Source organism: Schistocerca cancellata, chromosome 12 (genome assembly GCF_023864275.1).
Source record: "Schistocerca cancellata isolate TAMUIC-IGC-003103 chromosome 12, iqSchCanc2.1, whole genome shotgun sequence".
Lineage (NCBI taxonomy): Eukaryota > Metazoa > Arthropoda > Insecta > Orthoptera > Acrididae > Schistocerca > Schistocerca cancellata.
Genome location: NC_064637.1, coordinates 20,556,654 through 20,576,885, shown reverse-complemented (window position 1 = coordinate 20,576,885; position 20,232 = coordinate 20,556,654). Strand labels below are relative to the sequence as shown.

At 44.8% G+C, this 20,232-nt stretch overlaps 1 protein-coding gene across 2 annotated transcripts in view; it reads left to right on the top strand.

Annotated features, from left to right (window-relative positions):
- Positions 1–20,232, top strand: part of LOC126109578 (disks large homolog 5-like) — a 721,341-nt gene that overhangs the window by 426,247 nt on the left and 274,862 nt on the right. The window contains exon 5 of one of the 2 annotated variants that reach the window (XM_049914610.1): positions 389–631. The exons of the other annotated variant lie outside the window; for it this stretch is intronic. Coding sequence (XP_049770567.1) covers positions 389–631 — 243 coding nt within the window. The remainder of the gene's footprint in view (positions 1–388; positions 632–20,232) is intronic. 2 annotated transcript variants of the gene reach the window in all.

Below are 20,232 nucleotides of genomic sequence, written 5' to 3'. Positions count from 1 at the left end.
AAGCAATCGATTAAAACCAGACGAAGCACGTGAAAAAGGAAGGGTATCCGTATAAATACAGACGGAGCACCTGACTCATAGCAATGGCTACGTGGTAAAGCTTAACTGCTAAGCTTACGACTCGAACCAAACTACTGTAGCTGTATCATCATTCGTTTGACCTAAATTGTCTCATATTACAATGGACCAACTTTGTTTCGATTTGGAGGTGCGGCCTAAAACTTTTCTCTCCCCTTGAATTTCGAGTCTCAAATTTCATGTGCGGCTTAGATTCGGGAAATTTTTTCTTCCTTTATTTCGAGTCTCATTTTTCAGGTGCGGCTTAGATTCGAGTGCGGCTTAGATTCGAGTAAATACGGTACAATAATACTACACTCTCTGTTACTAGGAGCAGCAGTCTTCACCATCAGAAACTCCTTCCGTGGTCGAAAAATTTATAGCAGAACAGGAGGTGGTGATCGCAAAACTCGCGGAGTCTCGCATCTCGGCACCACCTGAACCGACGCCAGATGTAGGATTGTATGCTGAACTGATTGAGGCAGAAGTTCACAACGTAGCCCTGAAAAAGCAGTTGAAAGAGAATGAATCTAATATTGAACTGGCCACTGAAAGTCTGGTGCAGAATACTATGGTAAGTACTATGAGACTTCCCAGATTCATTACTTTTTGTGAATAGTTCGCAAAGAAATGTGGACAGTTGTCATGTTAACAGAGCATGTTATCACCCTGTCACTGAAAATCTGAAAAAATTACTTAAATGTTTGTGCTGTTGTGGTTGTGGTCTCTAATCAAAAGATAAGTTTGATGCAGCTCTCCACAGCTGCCTATCACATGAAAGCATCTTCATTTCTAAATAACTGATGCGGACTCCATCCGTTTGAACCTGCTTATTGTAGTCATCCCTTGTTCTCTCCTACAGTTTTTACCCCTCGCACTTCCCTCCGTTAGAAAATTGACAATCCCTTCGTGCCTCAGGATGTGTTCTACCAACTGATCTGGTATTTTAGCCAAGTTGTGCCATAAATTTCTTGTTTCTCCAATTTAGTTCATTAGTTATTTGATCTGCCCATATAATCTTCCTTCTCGTCCAAACCATATTACATGTCTGCACAATGCTACACACCATATGAATATCTGCAGGAAAGAAGGAAAGACTTCCCAACCCTTAAATTTATCTTAAATCTTAGGAAACTGCTTTTTTTCCCCAAAATTTAATACTTTCTCCCAGACAAGAAACAAATTGTTTATAAACAGAAGAAATGTGTTTAGAGTCTTGAAATGAATACTTCAGTATATACAACACATTATTCCATTCATCCCACTACAGATGCAGTTCTTTGAAATAGGAAATGTATTGTCAATCTCATAGGAAAAGAGCATACTTCAACAACATGTTCTATCAGTATGAATGTGATACTCCTGCATCTGTTTTATGACTTGACTTCATTGCATGTAAGTGAACTAGATTGTGGCAATTTTTTGTGGAGATTATAATACCAGACCTGATCGTATCCCCAGCAAATAAAACAAATTGCATTTATACACCAAGGCAATTACTGATCGCAAACTTTCACTTGGCTGCCGGTTGTAGAATGCTGGGAGTAGAGGCTCGCATACGGCTCGTAGCACATTGGCCGTTGCGACAAGCTCCACCTCCTTCTCATAGGACAGCCAGCTTACAGCTGCAGCTTATAAAAGAAATGGAATAAGCATCACCTTAATGTTTGAGTAATTGAAAACAGTTATTACTACAATATAAGTATTACTTCCAAAAACAATGAGGAATGTGTAGGTAGAACTAAAATCTTACAAAACTAGTTGCTTCCACTGCAGTTGTCCATGGTTGTGTCCATGCTAGTCGACAGATTCGGTGGTGCTGGATGGACACGTGTTAATGACAGTGTTGTCAACGGCAATTTTCATCACACTGATGCGCCTCCAGTAATCTTCCTCCAGCTCTCACATTTTCAACAGTAAGGTTCCCACCCTCACTGGTGATAGACTGATAGGCAGCATTGGCGAGATTTGACATGTTTCCGGCAGAGATATCCGAGGTAGCATAGTGGTTTGCAATGTGGACTCGCATTTGGCAGGACGACAGTTCAATCCTGTGTCCAGCCATCCTGATTTAGGTTTTCCAAGATTTCCCTAAATCGCTTCAGGCAAATGCCGAGGTGGTTTCTTTGAAAGGGCATGGCCGACTTCATTCCCCATCCTTTCCTAATCCGATGAGACTGATGACCTCGCTATTTGGTGCCTTCCCCCAAATCAACCCCCCCCCCCCCCCCCCTCTCCCCCTTCTCAGCAGAGATATCCCTCATAACATTTTGTTCTCTGAATTGTCGTTTCAGTTTGGCCTGTGCAAACTCGGTTGCATTCAGATTGCAGTTGTATGGTGGCAACTAAATAAAATTTAATGAAAACAAAATATGATCCCTTTCCACAAAACAAATAATTAACAAACTTTATACTCAACACCCCTTCTGGCTGCGTTTCTGCCATTCACAAAATCAAGCTGACTCGGACATAAGTTGCAAATTCCCGTATTGCACAAACTTTCTCGTGTATACATTTGCATAGTTCTAATGAAATATCACATTCTCAGCTTATGTATGCCATCCCTCGATCCCTCCATCCCTCGATCCCTCCATCCCTCGATCCCTCCATCCCTCGATCCCTCGATCCCTCGATCCCTCGATCCCTCCATCCCTCGATCCCCCCCATCCTTCGATCCCCCCCATCCTTCGATCCCCCCCCATCCCTCGATCCCCCCCCATCCCTCGATCCCCCCCCATCCCTCGATCCCCCCCCATCCCTCGATCCCCCCCCATCCCTCGATCCCCCCCCATCCCTCGATCCCCCCCCATCCCTCGATCCCCCCCCATCCCTCGATCCCCCCCCATCCCTCGATCCCCCCCCATCCCTCGATCCCCCCCCATCCCTCGATCCCCCCCCATCCCTCGATCCCCCCCCATCCCTCGATCCCCCCCCATCCCTCGATCCCCCCCCATCCCTCGATCCCCCCCCATCCCTCGATCCCCCCCCATCCCTCGATCCCCCCCCATCCCTCGATCCCCCCCCATCCCTCGATCCCCCCCCATCCCTCGATCCCCCCCCATCCCTCGATCCCCCCCCATCCCTCGATCCCCCCCCATCCCTCGATCCCCCCCCATCCCTCGATCCCCCCCCATCCCTCGATCCCCCCCCATCCCTCGATCCCCCCCCATCCCTCGATCCCCCCCCATCCCTCGATCCCCCCCCATCCCTCGATCCCCCCCCCATCCCTCGATCCCCCCCCAATCCCTCGATCCCCCCCCCCATCCCTCGATCCCCCCCCCCATCCCTCGATCCCCCCCCCATCCCTCGATCCCCCCCCCCATCCCTCGATCCCCCCCCCATCCCTCGATCCCCCCCCCATCCCTCGATCCCCCCCCCATCCCTCGATCCCCCCCCCATCCCTCGATCCCCCCCCATCCCTCGATCCCCCCCCATCCCTCGATCCCCCCCCCATCCCTCGATCCCCCCCCCATCCCTCGATCCCCCCCCCCCCATCCCTCGATCCCCCCCCCCCCATCCCTCGATCCCCCCTCGGCTGTAGTTTCAGTTCATACAAAAGATGAATACTTTACGGTCCGTAATTCAGTTTCACAATGCCAGCGCCGTTACTGTTTGTTTTAAATAAAAGTTTGTATCTCCAGAAGTATGGAGGTTATTGATTTGAAAATTTAACACTATGGTTGTGTTATCAATAGAATTTGGTATACAAAGTATGAAATAGATTAATATTTAATAGTACTACTTAGATTCGTAGAGGGTATGAGGAATGTATTGCATGCAGCTTTAGTCAAGGACATGGCTCGCACGTCCCAGTAGCCAGAGTGTGTGAGAAACAAAATCTGCTCTCCTCATGGCTCCATGCCAAGCTACGCTTTCAATGCAAGATGACAACTCATAATACAAGGGAGGATTGAAAAGTTTCGGAATCACCACAAGAGTTCAGCACTATTACAACACATATCACATATATTCATTGGACTGTTGCCTGTAAACACGTGCCACATCAGTACTCTTGGGGAAAAAACTGTTGTGGTAATGTGGCTCTGTTGTTGTTCCTGCAAAGTAATTTGCGAAGAGTAAAAAATTGAGATTCGAGCAGTTATTAAGTACTTTGTACAGAAAGGTACGAAAGCAAAGGCATTGATGCCGATTTCCAGAATACACTGGAGGACTCTGCTTCTTCATATACAACAGTTGCCAAGTGGACAAATGAATTTACATTCGGTCAGGAGTGCTTAGATGATCCGCGCAATGGTCAGCCGAGACGTCATTACTCCAGAAATAATTGCAAAAGCACACAAATTGGTCACAGAGGATTCAAAGCGTGTGAAATTGCTCACGCTTGCCAGATGTCATCTGAAAGGGCATATCGTATTTTAACTGAAGAATTAGAAATGAAAGAATTATCTGCAAGATGGGTGCCGTGACTCTTGACGCTGGATCAAAAACGCACGAGAATGGACATATCAGAACAATGTTTGGCCTGTTTTAAGAGAAACGAACAGGATTTTTTCACCGGTTTGTGACCACAGATGAAACTTGGGTGCACTACTATACCTCAGAGACAAAAACAGCAGTCAAAGCAGTGGAAACGTGCCGATTCTCCGCCACTCCTTCCGGTCGTGGCATTAGTGTTCTAGGAAGCAAAAGGGATCCTGTTTGTACTTGTAGATTATCTCCCCACTGGGCAAAAAGTTACTGAAGAATACTATGCTAACATCCTGGACAAATTGCAACAAAAAGACCGAGGAGGAAAGTTAGCAAGGAAGAAAGTGATCTTCCCTCAAGACAATGCGCATCCGCACACATGTACCATCACCATGGCAAAATTACACAAACTAAGGCATTAATTGTTGCCACACCTGCCTTATTCACCTGATGTAGCTCCACTGGACTTCCATATCTTACAAAAACTGAAACTTTTTCTTGGTGGATGAAGCTTCACTTTAAATGAAGAATTGATGGCCGGAATTGGCAACTGTTTTGCAGGCCTGTAGGAAACTCATTTTTGAGATGGGATCAAGGCAATGGAACATCGTTGGACCCAGTGCATTAACCTACAAGGAGACTACACTGAAAAATAACAAACATTTCAGTGATGTAAGTACTTTTTTTTTCTATTTCGTTCTGAGAACTTCTCAAACTGCCCTCGTAACTTGCTGTGGTACAATCAGATGGCAATTTCTCGTTGTGCCTACTGATATGCTGTACAGGGCTGTTCACGACACAGTCCATCAACCACAGGTATTGTTGATGAGCAGCGGACATGTTGAGCATTTACAGTAATGCTGCAGGCTAAAGCAATGAACTAAAATTTGTACTGTACTGAAATTGGAATCCTGGGTTTCCTGCTCACTACACAGACATGCTGATGTTATGCCAAAGTTGCCGCTGCTACCAGAGCTGCAGTGAATACTCTTGTAATCTCCCTCCCATATACAAATTCCAGTTCACACCTCAGCCCATTGCTATTCCACTTCTAAACTCGAATCAGTATTGCAGAGGCTCTCCAATATTGGAATAGTGCCTTGGCAGTGAGTGAAATGGGATTAATCCTGCCTGTACATCGTGTAAGTTGATGTTTCTGCCTCAGCCTATATCATTACTGTAGATATAGGTGAGGAACATAAACTGTATGTGATTAATCTTGAGTGCTTGTTATAAAGATAATCTTTACTGAAAATTGATTGTTGTGCTAAGTATTGCTTTTATAACAATGAAAACAATTTTTGATAATGGAATGTAATTGAATAGATAAGATTTACTCGTCAACCAGTGGCAGAACACAGATGGAACACAGCATCTTTCCTTTCCATCCCGTCCGTCAAGTCTTCCCTGACACGCAGTTCTGGGTGATTTTCCCCAAATCTGTGCCTTTTCCTGGACCTCTCCAGTCCTTTTCCTTCGCCTCTCTTCCTTCCCCTTCAGCTCTTCTGCCTAGAGGAGCAGCCTCTGCCTCTGAAAGCTTGCCTAGCAACCTAATTATTGCTTTTGTATCGTACAAAGTGCTATCTGTTGGTTATTTTGCACACTTTTTGGTTTCAATAAAACCCTATGTCATTTCAAGCATGTGTAAATTTTTACATCACTACCTATGTTATTTTGCGAAGTATTGAATTTTCAAGTGTTAAGACTTTTGGCTAACCCTGTATTATTAATAATTAATGTGTACTGCTCTTCTGAGTCGGCACCAATTCACGGGAGAAATCGTGTACAAAATAATAAAAACGTGTCACTGAACAATTATTACTGTCAGTCGTGACTAATGCGTGTGGCCAGTGGTTGAAAATACTGCTACAGTTGTAAGAGTCTTTTATTTAACACACGACCAGTTTTGAGCTATTAATATGCCCATCTTCAGTTGTCGTACTGGAAACAGTAAGAGACTAAAAATAATTTTTACACTCGGAAAACGCACAAAGAAAACAAAAAATCCATAAATTTAAAAACTGGCGGTCGGGCTAGGTGCCGTGAAACGTAAGTCGGTGCCAAAGTGACGTCTGGCAGCACTACGGAAGACTGCCCGGGTAAAGAAATGTGTAAATAATACCGGAACACTTACGCTCGGTACTGTGGCCCCGAGGGCCGTGTCGGACGAGTAGAAGACGTGGTGTGCTTCCGACGGGCGCAGGTAATACGTTACATAAATTTTATGTCACAGCTTCCACTCAGTTTTACTACAGTTCTGTGCTGCCTCGGTCAACATCTTTCTTTACCGTGCGTAATGCACTGTTAACATTTTTTGTGTAATGTTTTTTAATGTAAATCACCAATTCAGATTGCGAATGGCCGGGCTAGTGGTCTCGCGTTCTTCTTCCCGTCAATAGATGGCAGTACCTCTGCCACTCTGGTTTACCAGTTTGCTTCCTCCTTCGTGCCTGCTCTACTCCGAGCTCTGCACTCGTTGGTAGCACACCGCACCTTGTACTTGCCACTGTGGCTCTGAGTCACTGCACCGAGTGTAAGTGTTCTGGTATTCTGTGCATATTTCTTTACCCGGGCAGTCTTCCGTAGTACTGTCTTGTGTCACTTTGGCATTGACTTAGGTTTCACAGCACCTGGCCCAACCAACAATTTATAAATGTTTCCAAATTTATGGATTTTTATGTTTGCTGCTTGTAAAAATTACCTCCTATAACTTCCTATTTTCAGTAAGACACCTGAAGACGGGCGTATAAGAGCCCGAAAGTGGTCGTGTGTTAAATAAAACGACCTTGCAACTGTGGCAGTATTTTCAGCCTCTGGTATAATTCTCAGTTGTGGATGTTCCTCCGACATGATTGATTGTAGTGCGTGTGGATTAAGTTTTGAGAACAAGAGTCGGTAATATTTAGTATCGATATATTTTAGGTCGGCACCGTAACTGGCGAGCTTTTAAAATTACCGTAGTTTTACAGGATTGTGCTACCTGACCACAAAATTGTTCCACTTGACCTCCTGTAGGCATTACCGGAAACGTGCAGTGGTGTTACAGTAAACAACTAGAGTTGTGATTAAGGAAAGTGCATCACACTGTGAATTGCTTTAAGACAGTTGTGCATATACTGTCAAGTGGTTCAGCATGTCCTCACAAAATATCACGGTGAGATCTCGTGATAAGCTGACTACAGTGCCGTCACCCTCAGGTGCAATAATATTGTTTGACTAATACTACTGATAAGGTTGTCGATTGACTTTTGTGGGCAGTGACAGCTGTCCTTATACCAGGGATGTTGCAGCTGTGTCAGATATTTAGCACGGTAGCTGGAAAGAAAGCAAATCAATTTGTAATTTTATACTTGAATTTTTTGCAATGTAAATGTTCTGTCCATTTTCAGCACGCATTATCAGATTCAGCAGACATAGAAGTTGTAAGAGAATGGGCAAAGCTTCAAGTTACGAGACAGACTAGTGATATAGTCTGCCGTTCACTGAAGGAAATCATTTCGGCTGGTAGCTCACTTCGTTGCGACAGAGACTTTCTCCGTGTTGTTCTACTTGATGCTGAAAAGAAACTTAATGCACTTGATGAAAGATATGTAAGTATTAGCTTTTGTCCTACATACACATTACATATGTAAGCTGAAATAATATACCATTGGACATATGCAGTGCATAGTTCTAGTAAGTAACTACTAAAGCACTGAGTGGTCTGTATTTCCAAATACTTACTTCTATTCTTTCAAAGTGTTGTTGTTGTTGTTGTTGTTGTTGCCGCAGTCTTCAGTCCAGAGACTGGTTTGATGCAGCTCTCCATACTGCTCTATCCTACGCAACCGTCGTCATCTCTGAGTAACTACTGCAACCTACATCCTTCTGCGATTTTTACCCTCCATGCTTCCCTCCAATACTAAATTAGTGATCCTGTGATGCCTCAGAAGGTGTCCTACCAACCGATCCCTTCTTCTAGTCAGGTTGTGCCACAAATTTCTCTTCTCCCCAATTCTATTCAGTACCTCCTCATTAGTTACGTGATATACCCACCTAATCTTGAGCATTCTTCTGTAGCACCACATTTCGTAGGCTTCTATTCTCTTTTTGTCTAAACTATTTATTGTCCATGTTTCACCTCCGTACATGGCTACACTCCATACGAATATTTTCAGGAAAAAAGACTTCCTGACACTTAAATCTGTACCGATGTTAACAAATTTCTCTTCTTCAGAAACACTTCCCTTGCCATTGCCAGTCTACATTTTATATCCTCTCTATTTTGACCATTGTCAGTTATTTTGCTCCGCAAATAGCAAAACTCATCTACCACTTAGTGTCAAATTTCCTAGTCTAATTCCCTCAGCATCACCTGATTTTATTCGACTAAACTCCATTATCCTTGTTTCGCTTTTGTTGACGTTAATCTTAAATCATCCTTTCAAGACACTGTCCATTCCGTTCAGCTGCTCTTCCAGGTCCTTTGCTGTCTCTGACAGAATTACGTCATCTGTGAACCTTAAAGTTTTTATATCTTCTCCATGGATTTTAATACCTACTCCGAATTTTTCTTTTGTTTCCTTTACTGCTTGCTCAATATACAGATTGAATAACATTGGGGATAGGTTACAACCCTGTCTCACTCCCTTCCCAACCACTACTCCCCTTTCATGCCCTTAGACTCTTATAACTGCCATCTGGTTTCTGCACAAATTGTAAAAGCCTTTTGCTCCCTGTATTTTACCACGGCCACCTTCAGGATTTGAATGAGTATTCCAGTCAACATTGTCAAAAGCTTTCTCTAAGTGTAAAAATGCTAGAAATGTAGGTTTGCCTTTCCTTAACTTATCTTCCGAGATAAGTCGTAGGGTCAGTATTGCCCCCCTCTCTCTCTCTCTCTCTCTCTCTCTCTCTCTCTCTCTTTCTTTCATCCACTGGGCTGCTACCTCTGGTTGTTACTGGAGGTGGAGGGTAAAGTGTTGTCGCTCCGTCAACAGTGTTGCCATTCTTATTACTCCAGTTACACTGCTTATGAAATCTAGAAGAAATCAAAGGTGAGAGTCTATTTGCACCAGTGCCGATACTTTTGAATTTATTCACCATTCCTGCTGAATAGACGGCAAATGTTAGATTTGGGATGATGTCGTGCACTTGAGTAATCCAGTGCCTGTAAATATTGAAATATTCAACTTTTTAGCTTCTTGTGATTCCTTGTAAGGTCTACTGTATCATTACTCCTTTCAATACTTATTCCCATGTTGGCCATAATGGGGGGAATTGAGTATGGTTTGTAATAGACAGCATTTAACTAACTCACAAACACCTGTATATTTTATACTGTGTATTTTTCATGTAGATTTTACAAAATACTGCTCCATTTTCTCAAACAGAGATTTGTACCTCTCACAACTGTTTGTCCCAACCAGAGAAGGGACTGTCTAAAAAAGTAACAGAAAAATCATGGAAATTTGCTTTTTATTTTGCAGTACTGATTCTGACATATCAATGATTATACTGGTTGTTACATAAAACTGCAGTTGTTCTGTAGTAAGTACATGCTGATTCTTAGAAGTCTTTGGAATGACCTTTTCACAAAATTCCTATCATGTACTAAGCAACATCACATCTTTAAATAGTGATCAGATATTAAAATACATTTACAGCAGTCTTCAAAAGTTACAGAAATCAGATAAGCTACACACAGTCCCCACAGCCTCAATGTGATCAGAGAATGGAAACGTGGTCCAAGTAGTCTGTGTTCTTATCATCTGTGAAACTAAGTTCAACCGTGGGTGATTTTAAAGCACCTGTAATACATTCAAAAATGGTGACGTTGGTTTATCTGTCAATTCTCTACAAGCTCTTGCAAATACATATACTTCCTAATCCAAGATACTTACCTGCTATAAACTTCCAGCTTCATTTCACATTCTGATATATCACTGGTACATGTGGACAGGTAGGCATCATATTTCTGTGTGTTTGTGGCACAGACAATACAATAGTGTACGTGATTAGGTCCCTTAGCTGACAAAACTGGGAAGCTGTCACATCATAGTATAGGCACAACTGTTGTGGCATGACCAAAGATGTTGAGTCTGATCTGTGGGTGACCAATGATATCAGGTAAGCTATTGGTGCAATATTCACTGACATATATTTGTTATTCTCACTTGTGCTATCTTATTAAAAGTAGAGGATCGAAACTCTTACATCATAAGACATGCTGCATGTAATATTAGAAACTACAGTACAAAGTCCATCTACAGAAAATTATGTTGGGCTTCTTAATGAGGTGTGCCAGTCAGTGTAGAAAATGAAATAATACTGATGTAGTAACAAATGGTATGACCCGCCAGGTTAGCAGAGAGTGCTAATGCGCTGCTTCCTGGGCTCAGGTAGATGCACCAGCCCCAGATCGAATCTGCCCAACGGATTAACGATGAGGGCTGGTGTGCCAGCGAGCCTGGATGTGGTTTTTAGGAGGTTTTCCACATCCCTCTAGGTGTAAACCAGACTGGTCCCCACGACCCACCTCAGTTAAGACACGCAGACATTTGAAACGTGTTTGCACTCATTCATGATTTACACTAGATGCAGACAGCTGGGGTACACTGATTGTGTCCTGGGAGGGGGGGTTACGGGGTGGCGGCAGGAAGAGCCTCCGGCCAAATCAGATAGTCAGCACTCCAACTCTGTGAAAGGTGCGGGACAAGGTGCAAGCAATACTAAGTAACAAATGGTACATTAGAACCAGTTACAAATTTTATATACCATAGCCAGTACAGTTATTTCAACAATATATGACAGTACCGATGTTGGAATCTACAGGTGTTGTCTGAGGGAGGGGGACCTACTTTAGATTGCCTGTATGAGGAATCTAAATTACTGTAAAAGTCAATGCAGAAAGAAAGTATTAGCTACTGTTTTGTGGAAGATAGCCTCATTTACAGCTTATATTTGAAAGTCTTGTAGTACCAGCTGATTCATAGCTCTTACATGTCATGTTACATGTACAAATGTAACATTCATTGTCTAAAAATATGCCGGGCATAGACGTGGGGCATATTAGTCACACTAAAAGCTAAAATCTCCATTGGTAAATTATTAACAGGAGGATCATATTTTCCTCAAAACTGTAGCTACTACTTCCATTTCGCATAAAGTTGTTGTTATAAGCTTTAATCGCCAATAATTGCGTGGATATTCAAACACACTCACTTGGAAACAATAGCTGGTTACATGACAACAACTCAGTATCTCTCATTCGACTGCCATGCCGTGACACGCGGCTGGCGCCGTTCGTAGCTAGGTGGCGCTCCCACGCTCAGCCGAGTTGCGGAGCGCCTCTATCGCCGTTTGCGCGTACTGTCGTGGTGGCACTGTTAAATGTCGTGGCACTGTCACAACACTTTTCTCCCCTTGAAAAAAAAACACTCACTTCCTTGGAGACATGGACAGTGAGGAGACATCTGTGGCCTCTTGTGAGGCCCCGAGAACATCCCGCGGAGAGACAAGAGAGTATGGTCGAAAATGTCCAGGACGGAAGCTCGTCCGTGGAACGTGCCTCCTGGACGAGATGATGGGTGAAAACTCCGGAGCAGCATCCGTAGGTGTCGTGGACCTGGGGGTGTGCTCCAGCGAGATGGGTCCCGGAGAAGGCGGCGTATTCTGAAGCGGTAGAGACGTCGGCTGCATAAACACGTACGGTAGATCGGCAGCAGCTACAGGACTGGCTTCTCGGGCTGGTGGAGGCGAAGGAAGGGGCGGTGGCACCGGCGTGGCCACCACTCGTGGGCGCATCTGGTCGTAATGGCGAACAACCGTGCCGTCGTCCGTACATATTTCACAAAGCCGGTGGCCGCGAAGAGCCTTGACCACCCCTGGAATCCATTTAGGGCGAGATCCGTACCCTCGTGCCCACACGTCGGCACCCACCGAGTATTTTCCCGCACTAGGGGACACAGCACAAGGCCTGACAGGGTGAAGCAGGTGCAGTAGAGTGCGCGGTTGGCGGCCGTGCAAGAGTTCAGCAGAGGCGTGAAGCGATAAGAACTCAGAAATTGCAGCAGAGCGTCATCTGTGGAAAAATCACTAAGGAATTTTTTCATCTGGCTTTTGAAAGTGCGGACAAGGCGCTCGACCTCCCCATTCGATTGCGGATGGAAGGGCGGTGCTGTAACATGACGAATCCCTTGTCCAGTACAAAAATCACGGAAGGTCTGCGAAGAGAACTGAGGGCCATTGTCCGTGACGATCGTGGATGGAAGACCTTCTAGCGCAAAGATTTTGGTCAAAGCCAGCGTCGTCGCCGCAGTGGTGGGTGACGGATACCGAACAACAAATGGAAACTTCGAGACGGCGTCGATCAACAGTAGCCAATAAGTACCGAGGAAGGGGCTGGCAAAGCCAGCGTGCACCCGTTCCCATGGCTGCGCCGGATCAGGCCACGGAGAGGGCATTGTACGAGGTGCAGCCAGTCGTTGAGCACACTGACCACACGCAGCAATCGTGTGGGCGATGTCCAAATCAATACCGGGCCAATAAACGTGCCTGCGGGCCAGGGACTTAGTCCGAGAAATCCCCCAATGGCCTTCATGCAATAGTTTGAGAACATCTTTGCGAAGAGAGGCTAGCACCACGACCCGTGGAGATGCGCCATCCGTGGCCAGAACACCACCACCATCACGAACAGATGAAGGTGCAAGGCATGGTAGTTGCGAAGGGGATCCGATGCCCGGCCTTTGGTCCTGTCCGGCCAACCCCGTTGAACAAAACCGATCACCTGACGCAGGACCGGGTCCTGCGCAGTACCTGACGTGACCTGCGAACCTGTAAGTGGAAAACCCTCGACCGCACGACGTTCTTCCTCATCAATGTGGAAACAGAGAAGTTCATCACGATCGAAAACCGGGTCGGGGCCCATCGGCAATCACGACAATGCATCAGCGTTGGTGTGCTGGGCCGTGGGGCGATAGTGAATCTCATAGTGAAAACGAGAAAAGTATAAGGCCCAACGTTGCAGGCGGTGAGCTGCCTTATCCGGAAGCGTTGCCGATGGGCTGAACAGAGAGAGACTAGCGGCTTGTGGTCGGTGATGAGGTGAATCTTAGAACCATAAAAAAAAAAAGCGCTGAACTTTTATAGAGCATAATGATAGCGAGCGCCTCCTTTTCGATTTGAGAGTAACGCCGTTGCGCATCGTTGAGGGTCTTGGAAGCATAGGTGATGGGTCGTTCCGACCCATCCTCATACCGATGGGCGAGAACAGCCCGTAGGCCATACTGTGATGCGTCAGTCGCCAGAACCAAGTGCTGACACGGACAGAATGTGGCAAGACAAGGCGCCGACTGCAAATGAGCCTTCAGGCGGACAAAAGCCTGCTCACACTCGTCGGACCAACAGAAAGGGACGTTTTTGCGTAACAGCTGATCAGAGGATGAGCTACCGCCGCTGCGGATGGATTGAATTTGTGATAATAAGCAATCTTGCCTAGAAACGCCTGAAGTTCTTTGACCGTAGACGGCCGGAGTAGAGGGTTAATGGCCGCAACGTGCTGACGTAGAAGACGTATACCCTCACGGGACAAGTGGAAACCAAGATACACAATGGAGGGTTGGAAGAACTGTGACTTGTCCAGATTGCACTTCAACCCAGCCGAATGCAAAACCCGAAACAGTGAACGCAAATTGCGAAGGTTCTCCTCAGTGGAGGCCCCCGTGACAACAATGTCATCCAGATAGTTGATGCAGCCGGGAACGGAAGCCGTGAGCTGTTCCAAAAACCGCTGAAAAATGGCCGGCACGCTAACGACGCCAAATGGTAATCGCTGGTACTGATACAACCCACAAGGAGTGTTGATGACGAGAAATTCCTTGGAAGAAGCATCCAACGGCAACTGATGGTACGCCTCCGATAAGTCAAGTTTGGAAAAGAGCTGGCCCCCAGTGAGCTTGGTAAATAACTCCTCAGGACGGGGAAGAGGAGAAATGTCAGTGAGGCTCTGAGCGTTGACAGTGGCTTTAAAATCGCCACACAATCGCAGACTCCCGTTGGGTTTAGAAACCACCACGATTGGCGATGCCCATTCGCTGGAGGTAACAGGAAGGAGAATCCCTGAAGCTGTTAACCTGTCTATCCCAACCTCGACAGGTGCACGCAACGCCACCGGAATAGGGTGTGCCCGGAAAAAATTAGGGCGAGCTGTAGGTTTAAGAGTAATGTGGGCTTCAAAATCCTTGGCACGACCCAGACCAGCAGAGAACACGGACGGAAATTCAGAACACAATCCATCCAGCTGTTGATACGGAATATCCTCAGAGATGAGGTGCTCATCATCATCAACGGAGAACCCGAACAACTGGAAAGAATCATAACCGAACAGGTTTTCAGTGCCCGCATGATCCACCACATAAAACGTGAGGGGCCTAACAACAGACTTGTAGGCAGTGGAAGCATCGAACTGGCCAACGATAGGAATTTTCTGTTTATTATAAGTTCTCAGATTTCGCGTAACTGGAGACAAGGGAGGGGAGCCCAACTCCAAATACGTGCGAGAATTAATGAGAGTTACTGCAGAGCCAGTGTCCACTTGCATGCGAATGTCTTTATCCAGAACACGAACAGTAACAAACAACTTATTTGTTTGAGAAAGCACACAGTTAACATCCGTGTCCGATGCCTCGTCCTCGTCGACAGGAACTTTAGGGGACCGACATACAGAAGCAATGTGGCCTTTTTTCCTACACGAATTACATGTGGCCCAACGTTTCGGACACGTGGCCCCGTCATGCTGTGCGAAACAACGTGGACGAGAAGGAAGTGCGGAACGAACCTGTTTCTGCGGTTGCTGTTTTCGCTGCGAGCGTCGCGGCCCAACGCGACGTCGTTTACGTGAGTGAACCGCCGCCACATCTTCGTTCCCCTGTGAAACAGGCAAATTGTCCGTGTCGAAAGTTGACTGTACAGACGTTCAATCCCGTCTCCAGCCATCCTGATTTAGGTTTTCCGTGATTTCCCTAAATCGTTCCAGGCAAATGCTGGGATGGTTCCTTTGAAAGGGCACGGCCGATTTCCTTCCCAATCCTTCCCTAACCCGAGCTTGCGCTCCGTCTCTAATGACCCCGTTGTCGACGGGACGTTAAACACTACCCACCACCACCTTGACTGTACAGCGCCTCCGTCACACCACACGTCTATTTGCGCGCCAGCAGTGTGAGACACTTCAAAGGATTGAGCGATGCTTAGAACTTCAGACAATGACGGGTTTGGCAGTTGTAGGGCACGTTGTCTAACTTCTTTATCAGGAGCAAGCCCTAGAATAGCATCCCTAACCATTGAATCAGCATAAGACTCGTGTTGATTGTCCGTGACAAACTGACTCAGACCGTGTAGTTCCGCCACCCGAGCCCGGTAAGATTGATTGGGCTGTTTACGACCCCGGTAGAACGCCACGCGGGCGGCAACGATGTGGGTGTTTCTGCGGTAATAGTTAGACAATGAGTCACACATTTCTTGGAGGGACAGAGAGGCAGGTTCCTGCAGAGGGGCTAACTGAGATAGCAGCTGATAGATCCGTGGGGAAATCCAAGATAGAAATAACGAATTAAACATAGGAGTGTCGACAACGCCGAAAGCCGAGAAGTGTTGCCGCAAACGCTTCTCATAATCCTCCCAGTCTTCAGCGGCCTCGTCGTAAGGAGGGAACGGAGGCGGAGAAGAGGAAGACAGACGATGAGTAAGCGACGTCGACAACACCTGAACAGCAGCCGTCAACTGTGTTTGCTGTTCAATGAGTGCTTGCATAAGCTGTTCCGTGTCTGCCCCGTCACGAACACACAAATCCACAACGCAGTGAAAATATCCGACCTCGTCGCCAAAAAGTGTTATAACCTTTAATCACCAATAATTGTGTGGATATTCAAACACACTCACTTAGAAACAATAGCTAGTTACACGATAACAACTCAGTATCTCTCATTCGACTGCCGTGCTGTGACATGCGGCCGGCGCTGTTCGTAGCTAGGTGGCGCTCCCGCGTTCAGCCGAGTTGCGGAGCGCCTCTATCGCCGTTTGCGCGTGCTGTCGTGGTGGCACTGTTAAATGTCGTGGCACTGTCACAACAGTTGTAGTGTGGTTTAGGTGGTCCGTACAGGCAATCCAAAGTAGGTCCCTTCTTCACATAACACTTGCAGGTTCCAATATCTGTACTGTAATACATTGTTGAAATGACTAATGACATGGTGCAACCAACTATGGTTTTCCTGTTTCATTATAACACTGCATGGTGAAAAAAGATTCACCTACTGTGTGTGTGTGTGTGTGTGTGTGTGTGTGTGTGTGTGTGTGTGTGTGTGTGTGTGTGTGTGTGTTTGAGGGAGCGAGAGATATTTATTTTAATACATCAGTATTATTTTATTTCCTAAACTTACTGGCACACCTCATTAAAAGGCTTCTGTGGTTGGACTGTACCACAATTTCTAATATTACACGTGACATAATATCTGATGTAAGAGTTTCAATCCTTTACTTCCAACAAGATAGCATGTGAGAGAATAACAAGCTTATGCCAGTGAATATTCCACCAGTACCTTACTTAATGTTATTGACCATCCACAGATAAGATCGTAAACATCTTCAGTCATACCATAACAGTTGTACCTATACTATGACATAGGAAGTTTGTTTTTGTCAGCTAAAGGACGTTATCACATACATTGTTGTATTGCCTTTGTGCCACATACGCACCAAAATAAGAAGCATACCTGTTCACATGTATCGACAATGTATTGGAGTGTGAAAAGAAGCTGGAAGCATAAGATATGTAAATAACTTGGGTTATAAAGTGTATGTATGTGCAAGATCTTGTCAACAATTGACGTATAAACCAATGTCACCATTTCTGAACGTGTTATGGGTGCTTGAACATGACCCAAGGATAATAAAAAGAATAGTCTACTTGGACCATGTTTTCATGCTCAAAACACTGGACTGAGTTTACCCTCTTCAAAACAACTGTGGAGCTCTGATTGTGTGCCTCTTCCTGTTGGTGTGGCCAGCAATGCAACATAACCAAAAAAAGGTTCATGCAGACATAAGATCAGCTGTGCAAGATGTCTTTAGTGCTTTTGAAAGTGAAACCTGCATTGCCAGTTTGTCAAAGGATAAGTTTTGGTCCTGTGTGAAATCCACCAATGGATCAAATTTATCATTTGTAGATAGCAACTGCACAAAAATGGAAGATGGAAAAATTCTAGAGTTAGAAACAGTTACTCAGATCACATGTTCTCCACATTCACTTCCGTGCACACATTGACATATATGCATGTGACACGTGTAAGCAGGAGTGTTTGTGGAATGGAAAACTAAGAGTCAGGAGGAGGGGGCGAGGGTCCAGTGGACATTATGAAACAACTATTAGATAATACCTGTAGCCTCTCTTAAAGTAGTTGATGACAGACCTGTGGAACAATGAAAAACCTGTGATTACACACACACACACACACACACACACACACACACACACACACAAAATAAATATACATAATCTCCTGAATATTTATATCACTAACCTCAGTTTGTTGATTAATTATGGATCATGTTTCCCACGTATGACTTTCTGGAAATGAATATGTTGTCAGTGACTGTATATCCTCTAACACACAGTAAACAACTGTTTTTCGATATCTGAAGGAGCATGAGAAAATTATCATTTCCATAATTTTAGGGGCTCCGGACAGGTTGATATCTTAATTTCCATTCCCCCTCCCCCCCCCCCCCCCCCCCCCCCCCCTCTAGTCATGGTCTACAGAATTTACCATTCCCAATAATAAATAAAACACGTATTATCTCCTTAGTTCTGGTTTATTCATTTGTTTCAACAAAACATTGTGCGAGTAACCATGTATACGAGGGGCATTTGAAAAGTCTGTGCATAAATAAAAGCTACTTATGTGTTTGGCGTAAACCTTTGTTTTTTGAAATAGTCTCCTTTTAGACTTATGCACTTCATCCAATGTGATTATAATTTGTTGATCCCTTCCGAATAATAGGAATTATCCGTATGCAAAACAGCTATTAGTTCCTGCAATCACCTCCTCGTTTCAATAAAATCATTGTCCTGCCAGCTATTTCTTCAAATTGGGGAACAAATAGTAGTCTGGAGAATAGGGGGGATGTGAAATGAGTTGGAATCCTATTTCCATTAATTTTGTGACCACTACTGCTGAGGTGTGTGAAGGTGTATTGTCGTGATAAAAAAGGACTTTTTTGTGGTCCAATTGCCAGCGTTTTTCTTGCAGCTCGGTTTTCAAACAGTCCAATAATGATGAATAATATGCACCTGTAATAGTTTTACCTTTTCCAGATAGTCGAATCCCAAAAGACAGTCGCCATAACCTTTCCGGCCGAAGGAATGGTCTTTGCCTTTTTTGGTGCAGATTCTCCCTTGGTAACCCATTGTTTAGATTGTTGTTTGAGCTCAGGAGTATAGTAATGTATCCATGTTTCATCCACAGTGACGAAACGACAGTCCTGTGGATTCTTCCTGAACGGCTGCAAATCATCCTTGCAATGCTTCGCACAATTCAGTTTTTGGTCAAGTGCGAGCAATCGCTGAACCCATCTTGTGGATAGCTTTCTCATGTCCAAATATTAATGCAAAATAATATGTACCCATTCATTTGAGATGCCCACAGCACTAGCAATCTCACGCACCTTATCTCTTCTGTCATCCATCACCATATCATGGATTTTATCAATGATTTCTGGAATTGTAACCTCCACAGGGCATCCAGAATGTTCAGCATCACTTGTGGCCATATGGCCACTCCGAAAATTTTGAAACCACTTATAAACTGTTCTAATCAAAGGTGCAGAGTCACAGCAGTGTTTATCAAGCTTCTCTTCAGTCTCCTGAGGTGTTTTGCCTTTCATAAAGTAATGTTTAATCACCACAAGAAATTTTTTTGTCCATTTGTTTGACAATGACTCCACTTCCTTGATTCACGCGAATGTCAAACACAAAGAAATAGACCAATATGGCTGAAAAGATACTACTAACTGAACATGACCTCGATACGGGCCAGTGGTGCCATCTCTTGGACTTTGCACGGACTTTTCAGATGCCCCTCGTATGTAATAGTTCTCAGATTGAAATTTGATTTTTGAATCCCCCACCTCTGAGAGCAATTATTTAGGAGGTAGTGATTCAGTAGCTTTCAAAACACTTGAGGAAGAGAAGCTACGTGGAGAAAACGTAACGATCACCAAGCAGGAGTGCAAAAAAGCAAATGGGTATGAGGCTATGAGGACTGAAAACTGCATATAAGGGAAAGAAATTGGAAGATGGCTGACGATTAGATGGTAAGAATAGACATGAAAAAATCTGTCAAGGAAAGAATTCAAAACTATTATGGCATAGCAGTAGCATAGAAGATATTAGAAAAGCTGTGTGGGCAGTTTTGTTTCACCTCTTCAAGAGACAATAAACCCAGTCATAGGCCTTCCAGAAAGTGATTTTATTTACAAACCAGCTATTTCTTTTGCAAGTAGAAATCTTGAAAGAAACTTCCAAGGATTTGTCAGATGTAAATCCACTGACGAAAATCACTCCCAAAATCCTAACGAGTCCACGAACAGTGTAATCTGGGAGAGAATTCCCGAGAGTTTTGGTGGCAATCGGTATACTGCATTTTGGTGTCTTGGATGCAGTGACAATATTCAGTGAAGGAAATGTTGCAAGATATGAAGTACTGAAAAGGCTGC